We start from the raw sequence: 11,519 nt of genomic DNA on the forward strand, positions 1-11,519 counted from the left end.
GGAGGAGTGAGGTAAAGCCGTACGGAGGAGTGAGGTAAAGCCGTACGGAGGAGTGAGGTAAAGCCGTACGGGGCGGTGAGGTAAAGCCGTACGGGGCGGTGAGGTAAAGGCGTACGGGGCGTTGAGGTAAAGGCGTATGGAGGAGTGAGGTAAAGGCGTACGGGGCGGTGAGGTAAAGGCGTATGGAGGAGTGAGGTAAAGGCGTACGGGGAGGTGAGGTAAAGGTGTACGGGGAGGTGAGGTATAGCCGTACGGAGGAGTGAGGTAAAGGCGTACGGGCCGGTGAGGTAGAGCCGTACGGGGCGGTGAGGTAGAGCCGTACGGGGCGGTGAGGTAAAGGCGTACGGGGCGGTGAGGTAAAGGCGTATGGCGGAGTGAGGTAAAGCCGTACGGAGGAGTGAGGTAAAGGCGTACGTGGCGGTGAGGTAAAGCCGTACGGGGCGGTGAGGTAAAGCCGTACGGAGGAGTGAGGTAAAGGCGTAAAGGACGGTGAGGTAGAGCCGTACGGAGGAGTGAGGTAAAGGCGTACGGGCCGGTGAGGTAGAGCCGTACGGGGCGGTGAGGTAGAGCCGTACGGGGCGGTGAGGTAAAGGCGTACGGGGCGGTGAGGTAAAGGCGTATGGCGGAGTGAGGTAAAGCCGTACGGAGGAGTGAGGTAAAGGCGTACGTGGCGGTGAGGTAAAGCCGTACGGGGCGGTGAGGTAAAGCCGTACGGAGGAGTGAGGTAAAGGCGTACGGGGCGGTGAGGTAAAGCCGTACGGGGCGGTGAGGTAAAGGCGTACGGGGCGGTGAGGTAAAGCCGTACGGGGCGGTGAGGTAAAGCCGTACGGGGCGGTGAGGTAAAGGCGTACGGGGCGTTGAGGTAAAGGCGTATGGAGGAGTGAGGTAAAGGCGTACGGGGCGGTGAGGTAAAGGCGTATGGAGGAGTGAGGTAAAGGCGTACGGGGAGGTGAGGTAAAGGTGTACGGGGAGGTGAGGTATAGCCGTACGGAGGAGTGAGGTAAAGGCGTACGGGCCGGTGAGGTAGAGCCGTACGGGGCGGTGAGGTAGAGCCGTACGGGGCGGTGAGGTAAAGGCGTACGGGGCGGTGAGGTAAAGGCGTATGGCGGAGTGAGGTAAAGCCGTACGGAGGAGTGAGGTAAAGGCGTACGTGGCGGTGAGGTAAAGCCGTACGGGGCGGTGAGGTAAAGCCGTACGGAGGAGTGAGGTAAAGGCGTAAAGGACGGTGAGGTAGAGCCGTACGGAGGAGTGAGGTAAAGGCGTACGGGCCGGTGAGGTAGAGCCGTACGGGGCGGTGAGGTAAAGCCGTACGGGAGGGATAGGTAAAGGCGTACGGGAGGGTGAGGTAAAGGCATACGGGAGGGTGAGGTAAAGCCGTACGGAGGAGTGAGGTAAAGGCGTACGGGGCAGTGAGGTAAAGCCGTACGGGGCGGTGAGGTAAAGCCGTACGGAGGAGTGAGGTAAAGGCGTACGGGACGGTGAGGTAGAGCCGTACGGCGGAGTGAGGTAAAGGCATACGGGGCGGTGAGGTAAAGGCGTATGGCGGAGTGAGGTAAAGCCGTACGGGGCGGTGAGGTAAAGCCGTACGGGGCGGTTAGGTAAAGGCGTCCGGGGCGGTGAGGTAAAGGCGTACGGGAGGGTGAGGTAAAGCCGTACGGAGGAGTGAGGTAAAGGCGTACGGGAGGGTGAGGTAAAGGCGTACGGAGGAGTGAGGTAAAGGCATACGGGGCGGTGAGGTAAAGGCGTATGGCGGAGTGAGGTAAAGCCGTACGGAGGAGTGAGGTAAAGCCGTACGGAGGAGTGAGGTAAAGCCGTACGGGGCGGTGAGGTAAAGCCGTCCGGGGCGGTGAGGTAAAGGCGTACGGGAGGGATAGGTAAAGGCGTACGGGAGGGTGAGGTAAAGGCATACGGGAGGGTGAGGTAAATCCGTACGGAGCAGTGAGGTAAAGGCGTACGGAGCAGTGAGGTAAAGGCGTACGGAGGAGTGAGGTAAAGGCGTACAGGGCGGTGAGGTAAAGGCGTATGGAGGAGTGAGGTAAAGGCGTACGAGGCGGTGAGGTAAAGGCGTATGGAGGAATGAGGTAAAGGCATACGGGAGGGTGAGGTAAAGCCGTACGGAGGAGTGAGGTAAAGGCGTACGGGAGGGTGAGGTAAAGGCGTACGGGGCGGTGAGGTAAAGCAGTACGGAGGAGTGAGGTAAAGGCGTACGGGGCGGTGAGGTAAAGCCGTACGGGGCGGTGAGGTAAAGCCGTACGGGGCGGTGAGGTAAAGCCGTATGGGGCGGTGAGGTAAAGGCGTACGGGGCGGTGAGGTAAAGCCGTACGGGGCGGTGAGGTAAAGGCGTACGGGGCGGTGAGGTAAAGCCGTACGGGGCGGTGAGGTAAAGGCGTACGGGGCGGTGAGGTAAAGGCGTACGGGGCGGTGAGGTAAAGCCGTACGGGGCGGTGAGGTAAAGGCGTACGGGGCGGTGAGGTAATGCTGTACGGGGCGGTGAGGTAAAGCCGTACGGGGCGGTGAGGTAAAGCCGTACGGAGGAGTGAGGTAAAGGCGTAAAGGGCGGTGAGGTAGAGCCGTACGGAGGAGTGAGGTAAAGGCGTACGGGCCGGTGAGGTAGAGCCGTACGGGGCGGTGAGGTAAAGGCGTACGGGAGGGTGAGGTAAAGGCATACGGGAGGGTGAGGTAAAGCCGTACGGAGGAGTGAGGTAAAGGCGTACGGGGCGGTGAGGTAAAGGCGTATGGAGGAGTGAGGTAAAGGCGTACGGGGCAGTGAGGTAAAGCCGTACGGGGCGGTGAGGTAAAGCCGTACGGAGGAGTGAGGTAAAGGCGTACGGGACGGTGAGGTAGAGCCGTACGGAGGAGTGAGGTAAAGGCATACGGGGCGGTGAGGTAAAGGCGTATGGCGGAGTGAGGTAAAGGCGTACGGGGCGGTGAGGTAAAGCCGTACGGGGCGGTGAGGTAAAGGCGTACGGGGCGGTGAGGTAAAGGCGTACGGGGCGGTGAGGTAAAGGCGTATGGAGGAGTGAGGTAAAGCCGTACGGGGCGGTGAGGTAAAGGCGTATGGCGGAGTGAGGTAAAGCCGTACGGAGGAGTGAGGTAAAGGCGTACGGGAGGGATAGGTAAAGGCGTACAGAGGAGTGAGGTAAAGCCGTACGGAGGAGTGAGGTAAAGGCGTACGGGGCGGTGAGGTAAAGGCGTACGGGGCGGTGAGGTAAAGGCGTATGGAGGAGTGAGGTAAAGGCGTACGGGGCGGTGAGGTAAAGCCGTACGGGGCGGTGAGGTAAAGGCGTACGGGGCGGTGAGGTAAAGGCGTACGGGGCGGTGAGGTAAAGGCGTATGGAGGAGTGAGGTAAAGCCGTACGGGGCGGTGAGGTAAAGGCGTATGGCGGAGTGAGGTAAAGCCGTACGGAGGAGTGAGGTAAAGCCGTACGGAGGAGTGAGGTAAAGCCGTACGGAGGAGTGAGGTAAAGGCGTACGGAGGAGTGAGGTAAAGCCGTACGGGGCGGTGAGGTAAAGCCGTACGGGGCGGTGAGGTAAAGGCGTACGGGGCGTTGAGGTAAAGGCGTATGGAGGAGTGAGGTAAAGGCGTACGGGGCGGTGAGGTAAAGGCGTATGGAGGAGTGAGGTAAAGGCGTACGGGGAGGTGAGGTAAAGGTGTACGGGGAGGTGAGGTATAGCCGTACGGAGGAGTGAGGTAAAGGCGTACGGGCCGGTGAGGTAGAGCCGTACGGGGCGGTGAGGTAGAGCCGTACGGGGCGGTGAGGTAAAGGCGTACGGGGCGGTGAGGTAAAGGCGTATGGCGGAGTGAGGTAAAGCCGTACGGAGGAGTGAGGTAAAGGCGTACGTGGCGGTGAGGTAAAGCCGTACGGGGCGGTGAGGTAAAGCCGTACGGAGGAGTGAGGTAAAGGCGTAAAGGACGGTGAGGTAGAGCCGTACGGAGGAGTGAGGTAAAGGCGTACGGGCCGGTGAGGTAGAGCCGTACGGGGCGGTGAGGTAGAGCCGTACGGGGCGGTGAGGTAAAGGCGTACGGGGCGGTGAGGTAAAGGCGTATGGCGGAGTGAGGTAAAGCCGTACGGAGGAGTGAGGTAAAGGCGTACGTGGCGGTGAGGTAAAGCCGTACGGGGCGGTGAGGTAAAGCCGTACGGAGGAGTGAGGTAAAGGCGTACGGGGCGGTGAGGTAAAGCCGTACGGGGCGGTGAGGTAAAGGCGTACGGGGCGGTGAGGTAAAGCCGTACGGGGCGGTGAGGTAAAGCCGTACGGGGCGGTGAGGTAAAGGCGTACGGGGCGGTGAGGTAAAGCCGTACGGGGCGGTGAGGTAAAGCCGTATAGAGCAGGTGCTCCCAGCTGGCTGCAGACATCCACGGCACCTCCAAGCTCCCGGTTCGGTTACGGTTGTGTCCCCTGCTCAAGTCCAGTCTCTGTCCCCGCCTCGTCTGCTCTTTTGGGACCAACATGAACATTGAGCAGTAAAGAAAAAAACCCAAACCAACCAGTACAAAGCTGCATATTAACAACAGAGGATCCATACAGACGAAATATTAACATATTGAGGGTGGGTCTTAAATCACTGACCAATCAGCAGACGGCTCCTCAAGAGGGAGGGGAGGGGCGACGGAAAAGTCTTCATTTCTGGAGCCGTTACTTTGGTACCATCAACAATTCTTGTGGTGGAAACCTGAACCATACCAGACCATACCACACCATCCCTGCTCTCTTTGTGCGGTGGAAATAGGGCTTGTGTGAAGCGTCAGACTGACTGAGTGACTGTGGGTGTTTGCAGATGGCCAGACTCTTCTACCACAAGCCCCAGTTTGCCATCCTGGACGAGTGCACCAGTGCAGTGAGTGTGGACGTGGAGGACTACATCTACAGTCACTGCAGGGCGGTAAGTATCGTGGAGTCACTTGGAGTACGATGGAACAGGTCCACTGAGCTTCACTTACAGTGTGAATTCACAATGTAGTCAGATTACTGTCATGCAGCTGCTGGTAGAACCAGGCCAATGCCTTCAACTGTCTGGAGACCAAGTCCTCCTGCTTCCTCCTCTGTCCTGGGCCTCGGTCATGTATGGAAGTCCGTACCCTGTAGGGAAGACCTTTCACTCTACAGAAGGTTTTACACTGTAGTGAAGAGTTTTCACTGTAGGGAACAATTTTCACTGCAGGGAAGACCTTTCACTGTAGTGAAGAGTTTTAACTGTAGGGAAGAATTTTCACTGTCGTGCAGGGAAGATTTTTCACTTTAGTGTAGGGATGAGTTTTCACTTTAGTGTAGGGAAGGGTTTTCACTGTAGCGTAGGGAAGGGTTTTCACTGCAGTGAAGGGAAGATTTTTCACTGCAGTGTAGGGAAGGGTTTTCATTATAGTGTAATGAAGGGTTTTCACTGCAGTGTAGGGAAGAGTTTTCACTGCAGTGTAGGGAAGATTTTTCACTTTAGTGTAGGGAAGGGTTTTCATTGTAGTGTAGGGAAGATTTTTCACTTTAGTGTAGGGAAGATTTTTCACTTTAGTGTAGGGAAGGGTTTTCAGATGAGTTTGTCTCAGCTATTTCTGTCTTCACAGGTGGGAATCACTTTGTTCACAGTGTCTCATAGAAAATCCCTCTGGAAACACCATGAGGTAAAACCTGACCTGTCCTCTACCTCTACATGTCCTCTCCCTGTCCTTTACCTCTCTACATGTCATCTACCTCTATATGTCCTATCCATGTCCGCTACCTCTACATGTCCTCTATATGTCATCTACCACTATACAGTGGGGCAAAAAAGTATTTAGTCAGCTACCTATTGTGCAAGTTCTCCCACTTAAAAAGATGAGGGAGGCCTGTAATTTTCATCATAGGTATACCTCAACTATGAGAGACAATGAGAAAACAAAATCCAGAAAATCACATTGTCTGATTTTTAAAGAATTTATTTGCAAATGATGGTGGAAAATAAGTATTTGGTCGCCTACAAACAAGCAAGATTTGTGTCTCTCACAGACTGTAACTCCTTCTTTAAGAGGCTCCTCTGTCCTCCACTCCTTACCTGTATTAATGGCACCTGTTTGAACTGGTTCTCAGTATGAAAGACACCTGTCCACAACCCCAAACAGTCTCACACCAAACTCCACTAGGCCAAGAACAAAGAGCTGTCCAAGGACACCAGAAACCAAATGGTAAACCTGCACCAGGCTGGGAAGACTGAATGTGCAGTAGGGAAGCAGCTTGGTGTGAAGAAATCAACTGTAGGAGCAATGATTAGAAAATGGAAGACATACAAGACCACTGATAATCTCCCTCCATCTGGGGCTCCATGCAAGATCTCACCCCGTGGGGTCACAATGATCACAAGAACGGTGAGCAAAACTCCCAGAAGCACACGGGGGACCTAGTGAAGGACCTGCAGAGAGCTGGGACCAGAGTAACAAAGGTACCATCAGTAACACACTACGCCGCCAGGGACTCAATCCTGCAGTGCCAGACGTGTCCCCCTGCTTCAGCCAGGACATGTCCAGGCCCATCTGAAGTTTGCTACAGAGCATTTGGACGATCCAGAAGAGGATTGGGAGAATGTCGTATGGTCAGATGAAACCAAAATAGAACTTTTTGGTCAAAACTCAACTTGTCGTGTTTGGAGGAGAAAGAATGCTGAGTTGCATCCAAAGAACACCAGACCTACTGTGAAGCACGGGGGTGGAAACATCAAAGAACACCAGACCTACTGTGAAGCACGGGGGTGGAAACATCAAAGAACACCAGACCTACTGTGAAGCACGGGGGTGGAAACATCAAAGAACACCAGACCTACTGTGAAGCACGGGGGTGGAAACATCAAAGAACACCAGACCTACTGTGAAGCACGGGGGTGGAAACATCAAAGAACACCAGACCTACTGTGAAGCACGGGGGTGGAAACATCAAAGAACACCAGACCTACTGTGAAGCACGGGTGTGGAAACATCAAAGAACACCAGACCTACTGTGAAGCATGGGGGTGGAAACATCAAAGAACACCAGACCTACTGTGAAGCACGGGGGTGGAAACATCAAAGAACACCAGACCTACTGTGAAGCACGGGGGTGGAAACATCAAAGAACACCAGACCTACTGTGAAGCACGGGGGTGGAAACATCAAAGAACACCAGACCTACTGTGAAGCACGGGGGTGGAAACATCAAAGAACACCAGACCTACTGTGAAGCACGGGGGTGGAAACATCATGCTTTGGGGCTGTTTTTCTACAAAGGGACCAGGATGACTGATCTGTGTAAAGGAAAGAATGAATGGGGCCATGTATGGTGAGATTTTGAATGAAAACCTTCCATCAGCAAGGGCATTGAAGATGAAACGTGGCTGGGTCTTTCAGCATGACAATGATCACAAACACAACCTAGGAGTGGCTTCGTAAGAAGCATTTCAAGGTCCTGGAGTGGCCCAGCCAGTCTCCAGATCTCAACCCCATAGAACATCTTTGGAAGGAGTTGAAAGTCCGTGTTGCCCAGCGACAGCCCCAAAACATCACGGCTCTAGAGGAGATCTGCATGGAGGAACGGGCCAAAATACCAGCAACAGTGTGAAAACCTGGTGAAGACTTACAGAAGACGTTTGAGCTCTGTCATTGCCAACAAAGGGTCTACAACAAAGTATTGAGATGAACTTTTGTTATTGACCAAATACTTGTTTTCCACCATCATTTGCAAATAAATTCTTTAAAAATCAGACAATGTGATTTTCTGGATTTTGTTTTCTCATTGTCTCTCATAGTTGAGGTATACCTATGATGAAAATTATAGGCCTCCCTCATCTTTTTAAGTGGGACAACTTGCACAATTGGTGGCTGACTAAATACTTTTTTGCCCCACTGTATGTCCTCTACCTATCTGTCATCTACCTCTACATGTCCTCTACCTCTACATGTCCCCCCACCTTTATACATCCTCTACATGTCCTCCACCTGTCCTCTACCGCTACGTGTCCTCTACCTGTACATGTCTTCTACCTGTCCCTTCCCTCTCTCTGTCCTCTACCTGTCCTCTCTCTGTCCTGTACTACTCCCTCTCCTCTACCTGTACATGTAGTCCATTTCCATGGATAGACTGAACTCCAGTTGCATCTTTCAGAGGAGTTGGTCCTCATGCCCATTTTCTCCTGACTGGTGTACCTGATGTCTCTCTATGGGTGTACCTGATGTCTCTCTATGGGTGTACCTGATGTCTCTCTATGGGTGTACCTGATGTCTCTCTATGGGTGTACCTGATGTCTCTTTATGGGTGTACCTGATGTCTCTCTATGGGTGTACCTGATGTCTCTCTATGGGTGTACCTGATGTCTCTCTATGGGTGTACCTGATGTCTCTCTATGGGTGTACCTGATGTCTCTCTATGGGTGTACCTGATGTCTCTTTATGGGTGTACCTGATGTCTCTCTATGGGTGTGCCTGATGTCTCTTTATGGGTGTACCTGATGTCTCTTTATGGGTGTACCTGATGTCTCTCTATGGGTGTGCCTGATGTCTCTCTATGGGTGTACCTGATGTCTCTCTATGGGTGTACCTGATGTCTCTTTATGGGTGTACCTGATGTCTCTCTATGGGTGTGCCTGATGTCTCTTTATGGGTGTACCTGATGTCTCTTTATGGGTGTACCTGATGTCTCTCTATGGGTGTGCCTGATGTCTCTTTATGGGTGTACCTGATGTCTCTTTATGGGTGTACCTGATGTCTCTCTATGGGTGTGCCTGATGTCTCTCTATGGGTGTACCTGATGTCTCTCTATGGGTGTACCTGATGTCTCTTTATGGGTGTACCTGATGTCTCTCTATGGGTGTGCCTGATGTCTCTTTATGGGTGTACCTGATGTCTCTTTATGGGTGTACCTGATGTCTCTCTATGGGTGTGCCTGATGTCTCTCTATGGGTGTGCCTGATGTCTCTCTATGGGTGTACCTGATGTCTCTCTATGGGTGTGCCTGATGTCTCTCTATGGGTGTACCTGATGTCTCTCTATGGGTGTACCTGATGTCTCTCTATGGGTGTACCTGATGTCTCTCTATGGGTGTACCTGATGTCTCTCTATGGGTGTACCTGATGTCTCTCTATGGGTGTACCTGATGTCTCTTTATGGGTGTACCTGATGTCTCTCTATGGGTGTGCCTGATGTCTCTTTATGGGTGTACCTGATGTCTCTTTATGGGTGTACCTGATGTCTCTCTATGGGTGTGCCTGATGTCTCTCTATGGGTGTACCTGATGTCTCTCTATGGGTGTACCTGATGTCTCTTTATGGGTGTACCTGATGTCTCTCTATGGGTGTACCTGATGTCTCTCTATGGGTGTGCCTGATGTCTCTCTATGGGTGTACCTGATGTCTCTCTATGGGTGTGCCTGATGTCTCTCTATGGGTGTACCTGTTCTCCTGACAGGTGTACCTGTTGTGTCTCTACGGGGCTACCTGTAGTCTTCTGACGGGTGTACCTGTTGTCTCTCTACAGGTGTACCTCCACATGGACGGCAGAGGAAACTACGAGTTCCAACCCATCACAGACGAAACCGTTCAGTTTGGATCCTAACGGGCGTCAGCCCACTGGAATCAAACGAGTCCTTTAATGATTTTGCACTGGAGTGGATTAAACACTAACTTCAGCAGCACACCTGGTTTCTACTCACCTGTGCTGCTCTGCCTGTTTATCCACACTCCTCTTCCTGTGGTTGATTCTTCACAAATTCTCATGTAATTTTCCACGTTTTTTTTTTACTGTGAGCTGAGCGAGTGGTGGTGGAGGGTTCTGCTGTGATGTGTGATGATGTCGGGGCTGGCTGGGGCATGACTCCACCCACTAGCTCCACCTGGGCCGAGGGTGGAGGGTGGAGGGTGGAGGCCACGTTGAGCTTTTGATGGGGGTTGAATGAGCGACGTGGTGAATCCATCCTGCTCCAGGATGACTGAGCGTCAGTGCCTCAGCCCCACAGCGCTGACGGATGAATGAGTGAACAGTTGATTGAAGTCTAATGGTGGATGAATTGTTTTCAATGTCATGAACTGGTTCAGTCACTTTTACCACATTATAATATTAACATCCTCTGGATCAATAAAAAGCTGCTTCATGTGTCATTTCCCTTTTTAAATTTCAGAACAATCATGTCATTCAGTTTGTCCTCAGCCACACGCACAACCAACACACTGAGAAGCACCACACATGCACACAGCCACCAAATACAGAGAGCCACCACATGGAGAACACCTCGCAGAGAACTGCTACACGGAGAACCACCACACAGAACTACAACACACCTAAACACTACACACAGAACCACCACTAACAGAACATGTGGAGAACCACCAGCTGGTTTATTTCTGAAGCTGCGTGTTGTCCCTCTATTCTTCACTGAGCACTTCAAACAAGCAGCCATGTTCTCTTCTGCCTCCCAGGAAAGAATCTTGTACAGTATGCTTAGTTTCACCTCCACCTTTGCTGTAGTACCCCCCTGTGGCCAATATGCCACAATGCATCTCATGATGAGACACATTTATACCCAAACAGCCAGGAGAGAGCAGTGGTGGAGGTGTGAGGAGGCAGAGAGTAACTGTACAGAGCACCAAAGAGATTGTTCAAACTTGGCAGGTGCTCACATACTATACTCAACCAGCCATCTTGTTCATTTTACCAGTTATTTTATTTGCAAGTGTACTCTTGGTGTAGGTGAACATGCATACCTTTTAACTGGTTTACATTTGATTTGACTTTTGTAGATTCTGTACCTGAATGCAGCGACCAACAACTGCTTCAGCAGTATTTCACTTCTTCTTGGAGTGACTCAACAGCATGTTTGCCCTCAGTGTAGCGTTCTTCACTGTTGCAATGCACACTGGCCATTTTTACTAATGACACATACAAACAATATTGTGTACCCCTTCCTTTGACAGATAAACAGCATTAAGCACTTTCCTATGCCAGTTCCAGCCACACCCAGTGGACAAAACACACACACACACACACACTCGTCAGTGGAATTTGCTGCAGATGTTTCTTGTTTTCTTATATCATTCGTTCAATTATAAGGTCATGTTGTCTTGTTGTTGCCTACTGGCTAATTTATACTGCTTGAAATTCATGTTACTGTCTAGATAGAGCTGCTTGGGCTGATTTAATCTAGAATATCATGTTACTGTCAAGATAGAGCTGCTCAGGCTGGTTTAATCTAGAAAATCATGTTACTGTCTAGATAGAGCTGCTCAGGCTGGTTTAATCTAGAAAATCATGTTACTGACTAGATAGAGCTGCTCAGGCTGGTTTAATCTAGAAAATCATGTTACTGTCAAGATAGAGCTGCTCAGGCTGGTTTAATCTAGAATATCATGTTACTGTCTAGATAGAGCTGCTCAGGCTGGTTTAATCTAGAAAATCATGTTACTGACTAGATAGAGCTGCTCAGGCTGGTTTAATCTAGAAAATAATGTTACTGTCAAGATAGAGCTGCTCAGGCTGGTTTAATCTAGAAAATCATGTTACTGTCTAGATAGAGCTGCTCAGGCTGGTTTAATC

General features: G+C 51.7%; 1 protein-coding gene across 4 annotated transcripts in view; it reads left to right on the forward strand.

Moving 5' to 3' along the window:
- abcd3a (ATP-binding cassette, sub-family D (ALD), member 3a) overlaps nucleotides 1–10,070 on the forward strand; it is a 49,420-nt gene extending 39,350 nt beyond the window's left edge. For all 4 annotated transcript variants that reach the window (XM_080515298.1, XM_080515297.1, XM_080515299.1 and 1 more), the window contains 3 exons: nucleotides 4,778–4,882; nucleotides 5,559–5,615; nucleotides 9,468–10,070. In XM_080515298.1, coding sequence (XP_080371424.1) covers nucleotides 4,778–4,882; nucleotides 5,559–5,615; nucleotides 9,468–9,545 — 240 coding nt within the window. In that variant the 3' untranslated portion in view covers nucleotides 9,546–10,070. The remainder of the gene's footprint in view (nucleotides 1–4,777; nucleotides 4,883–5,558; nucleotides 5,616–9,467) is intronic.
- The last annotated feature ends 1,449 nt before the right edge of the window (nucleotides 10,071–11,519 follow it).

Source organism: Blennius ocellaris, assembly GCF_963422515.1.
Source record: "Blennius ocellaris genome assembly, chromosome: 19".
Taxonomy (NCBI): domain Eukaryota; kingdom Metazoa; phylum Chordata; class Actinopteri; order Blenniiformes; family Blenniidae; genus Blennius; species Blennius ocellaris.